Below are 13239 nucleotides of genomic sequence, written 5' to 3' on the forward strand. Positions count from 1 at the left end.
ATGACTTAAAGACAGATTAAATACATTTTAATAATCTATATATGGTCTTGTAGTAGCATTATTATGAATTAATATTATAGTAGCTCTACTATGGTAAACATATTTCTTTAAGTGGAAATTCAATGTGTCTTTTTTGTGTATTTCAGTTCACCCTAATATTTTGAAGTAAAGCAAGTGCAAACAGCAGGAATATTTTATGTTAACAACAGTCTGCAAGGAAATTAAACACTTGACTGAGTGTTGTATATGGAACTGCAAGGATAGATTTGCAACCATAAAGGATTAAAGTGCATATTATAAAACTAACTCAAATTGTATGAAGAACTTAACAACAAAATATAACAAGCTTATAAACCAACATTTTTCTTACTTTTTCCCCTGAAGTTGTCACCTCACAGATGCATAAGAACAATTAAAAATCTTCTTTCATTTTGAAATACATCTGGGTATGGTATAAATGTTTTTTATAAAGTCACAGTTAATATCTGATTTCATTTTAGAGTATATTTTAAAAAACAATAAAGGATTCTGCAACTCAAAATCATTCAAACTTCAACACACAATTATATAATGGCCTATTTTTAGCATGAATAAAAAATAAGAAAACAAAACTCCAAAGTTGAAAAAGCCAGATTCTTTAATGATAACTCTTTTTCCACTAAACATTAAATATACTCTAAATGCAGTTATTTTCTGTTTGCTTTTGGGTTTAAATAGTAAGATTATTTCATCTACTGGAAAAAATGCATTGCTATTCAAGTATGAAAAAGTGAATCCATTAAAAGCTGGAGCCATTTATAATCATAAATCCTTATTTAATACAGCAGAAAAATACAAGAAAGGGAAAACAAGAAACACCAGAAATAATTAAAAACTACTCTTCTTAATAGAAGCTATTATGGATTTTTCTTTTTCAAGAAAAAATCATGCAGAATAACTTACTTTCTCCACTGTTTAATTTGTTCAGGATTTGTGTATTCCTTTAGACATTCAGTAATGTGGTCCCCAATTTTGATTAGGCACTGTCTAGTATGCTCCAGCTGTTCCCTTTCAGAAAGGCCTTTCTCTGGTCTATCCAGTTGCTTCAATGCAGCTTTGACAGGCCTCATTCTTTCTTTGCACTATAAAATGTAAAAAAGGCATACATTAATTCAAAGGAAAATAAAAAGATAATAAATATTTTAAAATATGACCCACCCTTACTGTGCTATTTATATAGGCAAAGACAGTACTGTTGTAAGCCAAATGAAAAACAAGTCTTCACTCACAGCTTTTAGTTTTACTACAAGGTTTCATTTGGAAAAAGTAGTATTTTAAGTCCAGTTGAAAATTTACTCCTACATGAAAGCATTACATTGTATGTAACAAATATTAAAGATTTAAGAAATCACAAATTTAATATAGAAGAGGGAAAGGAATTATAACTACGTTTTACAATCATGGGTTTAACTTTCAGCACAAGTATATAGGATGACTTATTCTACTCTTTAGGACCTTGAAAGCTATACAAACTCAGTGTCAAGATTAAGTATAAGAATGTTAAAATATATTTTAAGTAGATACTTTCTGCAACCGTTAAACTTGGCATTCAACAGAGGATCAGTGTTCCTTCTCTGAGAAATTTTTAAGCCTGAGTTCTATGCAAATACTGACAGAAACTGAGCTATCTAGGATAAAGCTAGTTTAGGTGTGCCTGAATTAGTAACAGTGATGACAACGCAGATATACCCATAGATGTATTTCACATGTACATTCTTGAATTTTCACACCAATTCAAATGTGTTAATAGTAAACGCAGATAAACCAGTTAGCATGTTTTAAAGTCACTTGCTTGGAAATTCCATTCAATCACAATGGCAAGGTAGACAGATGAAATGCATATTTTTACCTGTCACAAGGTAGACAAGAAGTCAAATGAGTTAGCCTCAACGATCCACAGCAGTAATTTTCATTTGAAAAGGTAAATGTGCTAATTAGATTGCATCTGACCATAGCATAATGATGAACAGAGGGCCTGGCCAAAAGAAATGTTCTATATGCAAACCCAACCTAGAATTGCTCCCACTAAGGAAGAGAGGCAAGTCTGTATATCCAGAATAAAAAATATGAGGGGTTTTGGAGAACGTCACCATCACTCTGTCAACATCTAGGGACAACTCAAAAATCAGTGAAGCTGTTCCATTACCAGTTCATGCCATTAAGTAATTAAGCAGCTACATTACATATTGCGCTAATCACAGCTTAAAGCAACCTTTAAAAAGACAATTTTAAAAGTACACTGCTTAAGAGTAAAGGTGGACAGAGAAACATAATTGTACATGGGAATTGAGTGATTTTTAAGTCACCTAGCCATACACAAGATATCCTGGAAATCATGGATGAGTCGCAACATTTAGATAAAAACCAAAACACCCATATACATAAACTGGTCAGTACCATACTGATAAGAAAATAAGATAATTTGTCTCTCACAGCCAGCACCACAGTAGATCCAGTAAACCTGCCTGGCAGTAACAGACAACTTTTAAGACCTCAGTGATAGAACTTCCACAGCAGAAAAGTAGCTCAAAGTAACTCCTTAGCATCTTTCCAAAGGCCCCAATCAACCTATAAAACTTTACATAGATTGAGTTTACCTACCTTTTTTTCTTCCTATATCGATTCTGTTGAGGTCAAAAGTAGTGATATAACTGAAATTCTTTTGGTATCAGATACATTACTCTGTCAAGATATTTCCAAGAACTTTAGGATTTGTTCCTTCCTCTAACGCAGGAAGTCTGTAATACTTCAAGAGTAACTTTAAAACTTAATTTCTCTTGTTAGCTTACAAAGAACAAAGGAGTATTTGATAAGGCCAAGCCAGAGACTACAGCAGCTGCATTAAAATTCATTCATTTCTGTCCTTTAAGAAGCAGTATCCACAAATTATTCTTGAGTATGGATCTTCAGAGTCTGTATTTTAAAAGTATTCAGCGCACAGATGACTAGACAAATACTCCACTATACTGCATAAATGCAATAAAATAAAATTGCTGGCCTGAAAACAAAACTGACTTTAGTATAGTGTTGATAACCCTTCACTGATCTAAAATTTTACTGACAATAGATATCTGTGCTATAATGCCTAATAGCAGAATCAAGAACATCAGAAATTGTGTTCATTTAGAATATCAAGTGTAAACGCTAAGTTATCAAACAAGGGACTTGCCACACTGAATGTCTTCTGATCCAGTTCTTCAGATTCTTCAGATATAGGAACTGGTTCACTAGTTGCAGTAATATGAACTGGAATATCCAACAATGAAACTTTTTTACTTTTTTCTTTGTTTTCAGATTTGACTTCATTTACCTAAGAACAAAATATGAAAATGTATATGATAAGCAAACCTTATTTTTGGGCTGGAATTATACTGCAATTAGGCAATCACTGTAATTACTGCATTCTCTTCAATAATAACAAGAAAAAAATATAAATTTCTGACATTCAGTGACAGTACCTTTTATTTTTTCTCTCTGATGGACAGAGAAAGAGAACGGACAAGTTTCTTGCACCACTTGCACTCTCAGTCCCACTAAGCTATGCATCTTTAAAGAGGTAATTTCCCATTTCATTTGCCTGTCCTTGTAGTTACAAGTGGTAAAAATAAAACTTCAAATGATGCAAAAGATTTCATTGATAAGACAACTGTGAAGTAAATGACTCAAAATACCTTTTCAACTCAAAATCATTCACAAACACCTGGTGGCCTTTTCTAGTGCTATATAAGAAAAATATACTTATTTACCTTTTCTTCCTTTACTTCTTTTTCTTTCTGTGTGGATTCTTTTACTTTTTCTCTCTTGTCTTTAATATTTTTTAGTTCTTTCTTATCCTCTTTTTCTTTTTTTTCCCTTTTCAAATCCCTCTTATTTTCTTTTTCTTTTATCTCTCTTTTTTCTTCAGCTTCCTTCTTTATACCAATATCTGGTTCAGGCTTTTCTTCATTTTCTTCTTCTGCTTTTACTTTTTTATGTGGATGTTTCACAGAAAAAATCTCATCCTGCAATACCCAAGCATATATGTCAGATCAAATTGAATTTCTAACTATACAAGTTTTGTAATCATCAGATTAAACTGTATTTTTATCTGTGTGATGTCTTTAGACTTAGATTTAACACCTATCAAATGGAGCTGGATGCAGCTTCCAAACAAAATGAGGACTACTCACTCATTTCCTTGATGTGACACAAAACAAGTACTGATTGGGCAGGGGTACTGGTGTGTGTGTGAGAGAGATTAAGTCCATTTAACTTTCTTATCCCCAAAGAAATCTGTCCCTGTAAAGGTAGTTAAGCTGCAAAGAGCTAAAACCAGTAAGGAAGTAGGTATCACAAGACTGAGCTGATTTTTCAGGACATGGTGATGATAAAAGACCTCTGTTCTGATTAGCTTTGTAACTTTTCACTGACCACAAATTAAACATTCACAGTCACAATAGAAGGGAACAGAGTTCCAACTTTCTCTTTTTCCAGAGGTGTTCTGAAGAATCTGGTGTTCCTTCAGCTACCTTCAAAGTCACAAAATTAGGTGCAACATGGCCTCTAAACTTAATCTGTTTTATTTTTTCTTTCTCTAGTGGTTTCTGCTGTGTGATAAATTTAAATAAATGACCCAACAAAAACAGAGTCCTAAAGGAATACATCAGAAGTAATAAAAACATAACAAAGTTGAATAGTCTATTAGAATAATGAAAGTCCTGACATACACAGAAGCATTCACTTGCATGTCTTAAAAAATCATTTATTCATGTTCTTTCTAATCAAGCTTGATGTTTTTTTCCTGAGCCTGAACAGAAGTTGGTATCTGAAGAATCATTATCAGTACTAATAATGGATTAGTCAGAAACATTAGTTTTATGTTCAGATGTTACATTAAAATTGCATTTCTAGCAGATACAATGCTCAAGTCTCTAAAGAACACTGAAATTACACAATGTCACTTGTACTTGGGTGACAACATTATTTTATGATATTATAATTTGGAAAATTAATCATAATGCCTGAGCTACAGGCTTATCATTAAATTAAAATAAATATAATCTTTCATGTGATTATATTGATGCAATATTAACTGCCACAGAAGGAGGATGCATTCAAGTTTATTTATTAAGTCAAACAGAAGATCAAATAGAAAGCATTACTAATATAAACAACTGAATAGCCATCTTTACCATATGAATGATATTTACCTCATTTTCTTCATCATCTTCATCAGATTTTTCTGAGGGTGGTAATGAGGAGTCACTTTTTATTTCTTCTTTAATTTTTGCAGCCTTTGTTGCTCTATTCTTCTTAGTTCTTGTTTTCCTCCTCTTTGAGTTGCCCTGAATGCAAATTAGTACCTTTTTTATGTCAACTGACAAGTGTCTTTGCACCACAGTTGCAGAAAAAGATTTGGTTTTTATGTTAAAGAAAGCATTTTTTTTATTTATTGCCACTAATGACCACCACTTTTCTCAGGACTGGAGACAGAGCCTAATGCAACAGTAGAGAATATATACAAATAAGAGAGAATAAAACAAGATTAAACTTGCAATTCATTCATTGAGTTAGTCTCATATAATATGATTAGCAATACAGAGAAAAATTACACAAAGCAGAGTGGAACTAAGAATAAAACAAGTATCTGCTGACATACCCATAAGCGTATTATATTATCTCGCTACTGAATATCAAGCTTTACTTACTGCACCAGTAAGTCTTTGCACTTCTTTTCTTGCAAGATCTTTATTCAATAATTTAATGAGGTAATCTGCACGGGTCTGTAACTGCTTGGCCTGGGGTTTCTTATCTGGATCATCAGGTAAAATCTGAGGAGAGAAATAGTAGTATCAACTACAAGTACACATTATCAAATTGGGAAGCTGCTAGTCTGGAACACTGGGAACAGAAAAAGCTGAATTTAAAAAAGGTAAAAAAACAATTTCTGTTTCCACTCTCATAGTTTATCTAAAAAAATTTCAGAGCTCCTGTACCACTGTCATCTACAGATTTCCTAGTTCTGCCTTGTGCTTCTAAATGCATTAACTCATTACAACAGGATATTTCAGAAGCCAAAAATATGAGTTGTTTCATAAAATAAGCAAATTAATAGAAGGCAGGGGCAGGATATCATTAAACAGATTTGTATACAATCCTGACGACTCAAATCCCAAAGCTACAAGTTGTTGGCAATGTTTGCTTCACTCCAGTCTTTCCCTAAATGTTTCTCACCACTTCTAAGCAGCCATTGTGTCACTTCTAATCTGATGAGTACAGCTATTCTCCTGTTGCAAATGAAAGACAGTTTCAAGCAAAGAAACCAGGGCTAGGAAAACCAAACCAAAACCTCAAAACAACCTTCCCTCCAAAAGATCAAGAATAAAATTAACATAACTAGAGCATTTAAACTAGGGAAGATGGAAGAGAAAGAATTCAAGTGACAGAGATCCAAATACATAGAAATACAGAAACAAACCAGACTCTGAGAAGGTATACTTCAACTGAATATACAAAATCTTGAAATCTAATAATTTACCAGAAGGATACAAAGGAGTACAACTGACCTAACTTCTGTGCAATTTCAGTTATCATAAAATAAGCTCTTTCAGTAACCGTTCTTATTAGCATTATTACCTAAACAAAAAAAGCCCTTGATGAAATGTTGTAGATGACATACCTTCTGTGTCAAACTGAGATCAGGATCCATTTTTATCATTTCCCAGCTGCCGTAGCCATATTCATAGATACCTATTAACAGATTGGAATCATCTTCCTTACCCCAATCTATATCAAAATGAGCTGCCTTGGTGTGGCATGGGATAACATATCTAGTAGAAATAAATCAGAAACATAATTAAGCAACCTTCTCAAACTTAGCAAGGGAGAGGGGAACATATCACACATCACTAAGATTCTGGTATATTTAGATAAGTAATCTAGATATCAGGTTTTCTTACAATTTCTATAAAATATTTATTGAAATCAGTACCAAAACATGTTTTAAAGCAGATCAGGATTAAGATATAAAGAACAATGGACATCTGTGGCCATGGATTGAGTCAGAACTGGCTAACCATGAAGATAAGCTTATAATATTAATCCAGTGTAACTGCTAACTGAATAAGCAGATAGTCTAGGGACTATGATACACAAGGTAGCAACTTAAAAAGTTCAGAGGGCTAAACAACTACCAACAATTACCATCTCCTCCACTTTGACAAATATTGCTTTCTCTCAGACAGAGGTGACACAAAGAAGCTCCTCAACAAGACTATTTTCTAGTCTGAAATAATTAAGAGTAACTGAACCCAGTCCCCAATTAAAACAGTTCAAAAGCCAAAGCAAATACTAACTTCTAAGGAGAGGGAAGAAAGAATAAAAAAAGGATGTAGAACAGATTTCTGCTGCCAGTTCTTAGAGGGAATGGAGCAACACTGGTGTCCCAGTGTGCTTAGAGTCTGGATTGCTTAAATATATACATAAAAGCCTTGAATAACTTTCTACATTATGTCTTCCTTTAGGAAAAGAAAAAAATACCTTTTCCTTTCTTCTGGATCTGAAGGAATAGATTTGTGCAATGCTGCCAACTCTTCTTCATGAGAGATGACTAGTTTTGCATTCACCTGCACTCCTGATATTCGGAATGTTGGGCCTTTAACTTTCCCAAGTCTACCTCCTTAAAATAAAGGACAAAATTATTAAAATATTTAGCCTTTATGTGTATCTTATAGACAAACATAAAGAAAAAAGGAAGTTTAATGCTATAGTAGCAGACATTCAAATATAGCAAATGACTTTTTCTTAAACAAACGCTTTAATTAAAAACTCCAGAATGTCAAGGTCTTCCAGATAATAATAGCAGATTAATTTTAAAATTCATGGTAAAGTAAAAACATGCTGCATTCTACTGCAACAACTCAGGGGAAAAAAAAGCCAAACCCCAAAAGTCTTCTTACTATAATATTTTTTTCTAAATCACCTAGCATGCTAATATTTTGTTAATGTTTTCCCCTAACACAATTGTTATGTTATAATCAGAGTGCAAGAATTATTCTGATCTCTTGACACATTTTATTCCTCTCCCCCCCTCCCCCCCACCGCTTTACCTGCTCTTTCTTGTCCAAAGGAATTGTCCTTTAAAGCCTTAATGCATCCATTATGTACAAGTTCTCCCAGACATCTAAGGTCTGTCTCAGATTTATCAACTAGCTCAGCATCTCTAGCTATAGCATCTAACCTGTAAGAAAACAAATATGTTTTTACAGCTCTAAAACTTCAGTATTATGAATGAATCCTTCAGATTTTAAAACTAGAGAAGTGATCATGTAAGTTGTCATTCACCCACGCTTGCTATGCTGTGTACAATTTTGGTCCATGCAGTTAAAAGCATCTATACAAAAGAATACAGAAACTATAAAAAAGGGTGTTTCACATAGAGGACAATACAACAGGAACTATAAAGGATCTTAACTATACAGTTTTGAGTTACATTACTACACATTCTTTTAAATAGAAAAGGAACTATTATATATAAAATAAAATCATTAAGACTATAAATAGTATTGAAGAAAATTAAGGCGGGAAATGATTCTAAAAATAAAAAAGTAATACAGAAAGCTTAAAATAAGAACTGACAATGAGAAAAATGCAAAACTGGCAGTTAGTCTGTTGAAAGCCTATGGCCTTATCCACTTTATCAAACAAGAAAACTGAATGATTGTCACTAATGCAGATTAAACAAGATAGTAGGTAAAGTATAAAGAAATCAAGCAGTCTTGCAAAATTTAAAGATTTGTCAAATTAGCTGTCTACATACATACCATAAATGAAGAAAGGGAAAAAAATTAAATTCATGTTATAGTCAAGGCAAAAGATTAGGCACACTATTTTCTCTTCAACCTAAGGTTTCTTGGTGAATTGTTCTAATTTTAATGAAAACAAGGTTCCAAGTTGCTATACAAATATAATCAATTAAGTTTACCTTTCAAGTGGGCCACCAAATTTTTTGTAACTCTTGATAAACCTAGTAACAGAAATAATTTTTCAGTTAAAACCCCATATGCTTAACTACACTGTTTTTAAAAATGTATTTGTAAAGTCTTAGTACAAGGCTATGTGGACAATGCAAAGAAAATAAGAACTAGAGAGACTAAGACAGCTTAGTATATCAAGATAACCCACAATTAAAGCCAGAGTTTATTTGGTTTAATAACTGATGTAAATAAAACAATAGAAGATACAATTTATTTCAAAAATTACTAATTAGTTTAACAAGACAAAGGATTCAGCAATGTGATGTGTCTAATCATAAAAATCAAATGTGGACGCATAGTAAATAGAGAAGTCGGACATTATGTTAGGCCTGTCATAATAAAGAGGAGCTAGCTGCAATTTTAAGGTGATTTTAAGACTTAGGAAAACATAACATGGAAGATAAAGGAATTCAAACACAAGAATACCCCTGACAAAAGCAGCAAACCATTATATGTTAGATGTAATGAAAAGGAAACAAGGCTCTTTAAGGTTATTTATATAATCAAGAATATTTTTATAAACTTTACAATAAAAAATATTTTTACAAACTTTACAGTATTTTAGAGAAACATGAATACTTAAATTACAGAAGCAAAGTAGCATTTCACAAACCAAAGCAAAACAATTTCTCCTCCTTCTACCAAAGAAGTATTTTTAGCACCAGATATTGATGGGACCAGCTGTACAGAATCACTTATGTACTGTTTTTTGCTGAGATAAAGTTAATTTTCTTCAGAGCACCTTACCTGCTAGTAGGTTTTGGATTTGTAACCAAAACAATGTTGATAACACAGGGATGTTTTTGTTATCGCTGAGCAGTGCTTACACAGAGTCGAGGCCTTTTCTGCTTCTCAGCCCACCCCACCAGCAAGTAGGCTGGGGATGCACAAGAAGTCAGGAGGTGACACAGCCAGGACAGCTGATCCCAACTGACCGAAGGGATTTTCCAGACCATATGACATGATGCTCAGCAATAAAAGCTGGGGGAAGGAGATGATGTTCAGAGTGTTTGTCTTCCCAAGTAATGTTACACATGATGGAGCCCTGCTTTCCTGGAGATGGCTGAACACCTGCCTGCCGATGGGAAGTAGTGAATGAATTCCTTGTTTTGCTTTGCTTTGCTTGTGCATGCAGCTTTTGCTTTGCCTATTGTCGTTATCTCAACTCATGAGTTTTCTCACTTTTACCCTTCTAATTCTCTCCCCAATCCCTCTGGGGGAGATTAAGCAAGCAGCTATGTGATGCTACCTACCAAGGTTAAACCATAACGACTTATCAAAATGGATTTTGTTGTTGGGGTTTTTTTTTGTTTTAAAAAGCACCATATAACATTAATTCAAATACAAAGGCAAGAAAATTAAAATAGAACAAAAGTCACTGAATCTTTTGTAGGTATTTTCACAAAAATGTGCATATCATTTCTTCAACCACAGTTTTTAGGTTAAATGATGGGAAGTAAAATATTTTGTTTGTGGGGTTAAAAGAAGCTCACCCGTTTTAGAAACTGGCTTTTGAAATCACTGGCTTCAGGGGATGCAGAAAGAATAATACATATTAAATGACTGTAAAACAATTGAGAACATCTTTTGAACTCAATGTTATCCCTCATCAAAATATGGACAAATTCTGGACATAACTGTTCCTTATGTCATCACCCCAGACTACACAGAATTAAGCCTTAAATGCCTAGAATAAAAAATTTCAACTAAATTCAGGAAAAATGGACTGTTTTCCATATTTTCAAACTCTAAAATGACAAAAAAATATGTGCTGTCCCTTTAAAAAATGCATGTCCCCCCACATCTTACCGCCTAATCTCTGCATCGCTAAATCCTTTAATATTTTCTCGAGGAATAGTTCGTGGTCGTCCACGTTTTTTTGGTCGTTTTCTTTCTGAGATGGAATCACTATCAGATCCAGAATATCTTCTGCTCCTACCGCATTTCCCTTCACTTCCATTAAAGCTGATCTGGAATTTCAGATTAAGTAGTTCAAAGCTACATGACAAACATTTGTCAAAAATGGGGGGGGGGAGAGAAAGGGGTGTGTGTGTGGAGTGGTGCCACATTTGAAAACCACCCAACCCAAAAGTACAAGCCAAAATAGCAGCAACAACCCCCCCCCCCAAAAAAAACCCAAACAAACAAAAAAAACAACCAAAAACCCCAAACCTCAAAGTTTAAAGTTTTTGGTCAAAACCCAGAGATACCTGTTTTGCACAGTTTCTCATCCTTGGGAGCATATATATTTCTTCAAGCTCTTTTTGTTTTTCCTCCTCTTCTATTCGTCGCCGCTGGACTTCTGGAATGATTTCTTCCCAGTTTCTTAAATTTTGTTCTGGTTCCAACTCAATGTCATCTTCATCCATATTGGAAAAGTTAGCCACCTTATGTATTGGAACATAAGTATTTTCACCAAATCAATACATGATTTTATTTAAACAAAGAGTCACTAATTAATATTTTAGGAAAACTTAGTTCAGAATGGCATATTTTATCTATTTATATATACACAAAATGTACACATATAAAATGATTCATGAAGCGCTGTCTTTAATGAAAGTATTTTCATATATGAAACACACACACTCCATACAACATGGCTGAATATAAAGATAAGAATCTTTTTTTTCTTTTACAAGTTGAATAATATAGAAACACTATAAAATGCCTCCTCAGTAGCTGTGACTGTTGTTTAATTTCCTTCAAAGCAGAAAGCAAGTCTAACTGAATATCCAAGTTAATATGAAACTATAATAATGTATAAATAACCAAACACTAATAAACTTGTAGAAATTAGTATGTTGCAAATGAATGATTAGCAGGAAAGTGATTTAGTACTCTACTCATCTAAAAAAGTCCTGCCCTGCTTTAAACAAAAACCAAGCAAAACCACACCACACACATCAAACCTAAACAACAACAAAAAGATCCAGAAAAAAAACCAACAAAACCACCACACACAATTTGGACCCACTTAATATTTTAAGTGTTATCCCGGTAAGCATATCTGACATTCATGTTTACATGGGGGATGAAAGGAATTTCTAAAAGTCATCAGCTAAGAAATCCAAACTTCATTCTCTATTTTCAGAAGTACCACAGGTGCTTAATAGCATAAAGCATTAAATGAAAAACAGCCCTACTCAATATCCTAAAAACTAAATCAAAAGACTAATGTATTTGTAAATCCCTGATTTTGTTAGCAAAATACATGATGTATTTTAAAATATTTGCACTAGCAGTAATTACCCTGTATAGGTGAAAAGACATTCTATACCAAAGAGTTGACTTACTGTTGCACCTGTTTAATAAGACTGAAGAAAAGATGAATAGGTGCAAAAAAAGAGAAGAAAAAGTAGCATTTATAAAGGAAAGTATAATTAAGGGAAGAGGGAGGGAACAGAGCAATACCTTGAATTGTGAAAGTAACTCATCTCCTACAGTTAGTGGGCCTGGCTCATTTTCTCGAGTTTCAGCCCTCTTCAGGATTTCATCTATATCCATTTCCTGAAACAGAAGTTTCTCTTTACAACAAAACAATTCATATGTATTTTTAGCTTCACTGTCCATCAAGTAAAGATGCAATGTTCCATTTACCTGAGGCTCCTCTTCTTCCCCTTCAGGTTCTTTAAAAAGTTCCTCAGCACCAAACTTCAAAATTGCTGATAACTCTTCCTTATTAAACGGTGTTGAGCTGAAATACAGAGTTTCAGATAAACACTTTATCTTAGTGAAGTTTTTCAAATTACTATAACCATGAGTCAATCAAACCTCCTTTTGACTTAAAAGCATCTATATTTAATATGTAAAATATATATATACACAGAGACAATATAATTTGCAGTCTTCACTTACATAACTCTTTACCACATTTTTTTTGCCTTTTATTAGCTAAGTGAAATTACTTCCATTTTTACTCAGCTATATTTAAGCATAAGTTAATATGAAAGAATAAACAGATATACCTGGAAGGAGTAGAGCCTGTATGCAGCACAGTTTTCCCTGTAGTGTCCATTCTCTGAATTACTAAGTGATCTAACACCATCTTTTTCTTTGCTCTTTCAAGTATATCTTCTTCTACTGATCCTTTTGTGACTAGCCGATAAATATTAACCTATGCATATTATAAAAAAGGCTTTATTTACATGTTCACAAATTACACATGAAAACAATATTCAGATGA

The 13239-nt window shown here is 33.3% G+C and overlaps 1 protein-coding gene across 4 annotated transcripts in view; it reads right to left on the reverse strand.

Moving 5' to 3' along the window:
- Nucleotides 1-13239, reverse strand: part of LOC130142131 (chromodomain-helicase-DNA-binding protein 1-like) — a 74523-nt gene that overhangs the window by 11657 nt on the left and 49627 nt on the right. For 3 of the 4 annotated variants that reach the window (XM_056323573.1, XM_056323572.1, XM_056323571.1), the window contains 14 exons: nt 13022-13170; nt 12654-12750; nt 12468-12563; nt 11264-11440; nt 10863-11023; nt 9002-9043; nt 8127-8257; nt 7558-7696; nt 6698-6848; nt 5727-5849; nt 5229-5363; nt 3786-4040; nt 3209-3349; nt 943-1121 (listed from right to left, as the gene is read on the reverse strand). In XM_056323573.1, the coding sequence (XP_056179548.1) occupies nt 943-1121; nt 3209-3349; nt 3786-4040; nt 5229-5363; nt 5727-5849; nt 6698-6848; nt 7558-7696; nt 8127-8257; nt 9002-9043; nt 10863-11023; nt 11264-11440; nt 12468-12563; nt 12654-12750; nt 13022-13170 (1976 nt within the window). Of the gene's footprint in view, nt 1-942; nt 1122-1888; nt 3350-3785; nt 4041-5228; nt 5364-5726; nt 5850-6697; nt 6849-7557; nt 7697-8126; nt 8258-9001; nt 9044-10862; nt 11024-11263; nt 11441-12467; nt 12564-12653; nt 12751-13021; nt 13171-13239 lie in introns of those variants that run through there. The other variant, XR_008819299.1, reaches the window with a different exon arrangement.

Source organism: Falco biarmicus, chromosome W (genome assembly GCF_023638135.1).
Source record: "Falco biarmicus isolate bFalBia1 chromosome W, bFalBia1.pri, whole genome shotgun sequence".
NCBI lineage: Eukaryota > Metazoa > Chordata > Aves > Falconiformes > Falconidae > Falco > Falco biarmicus.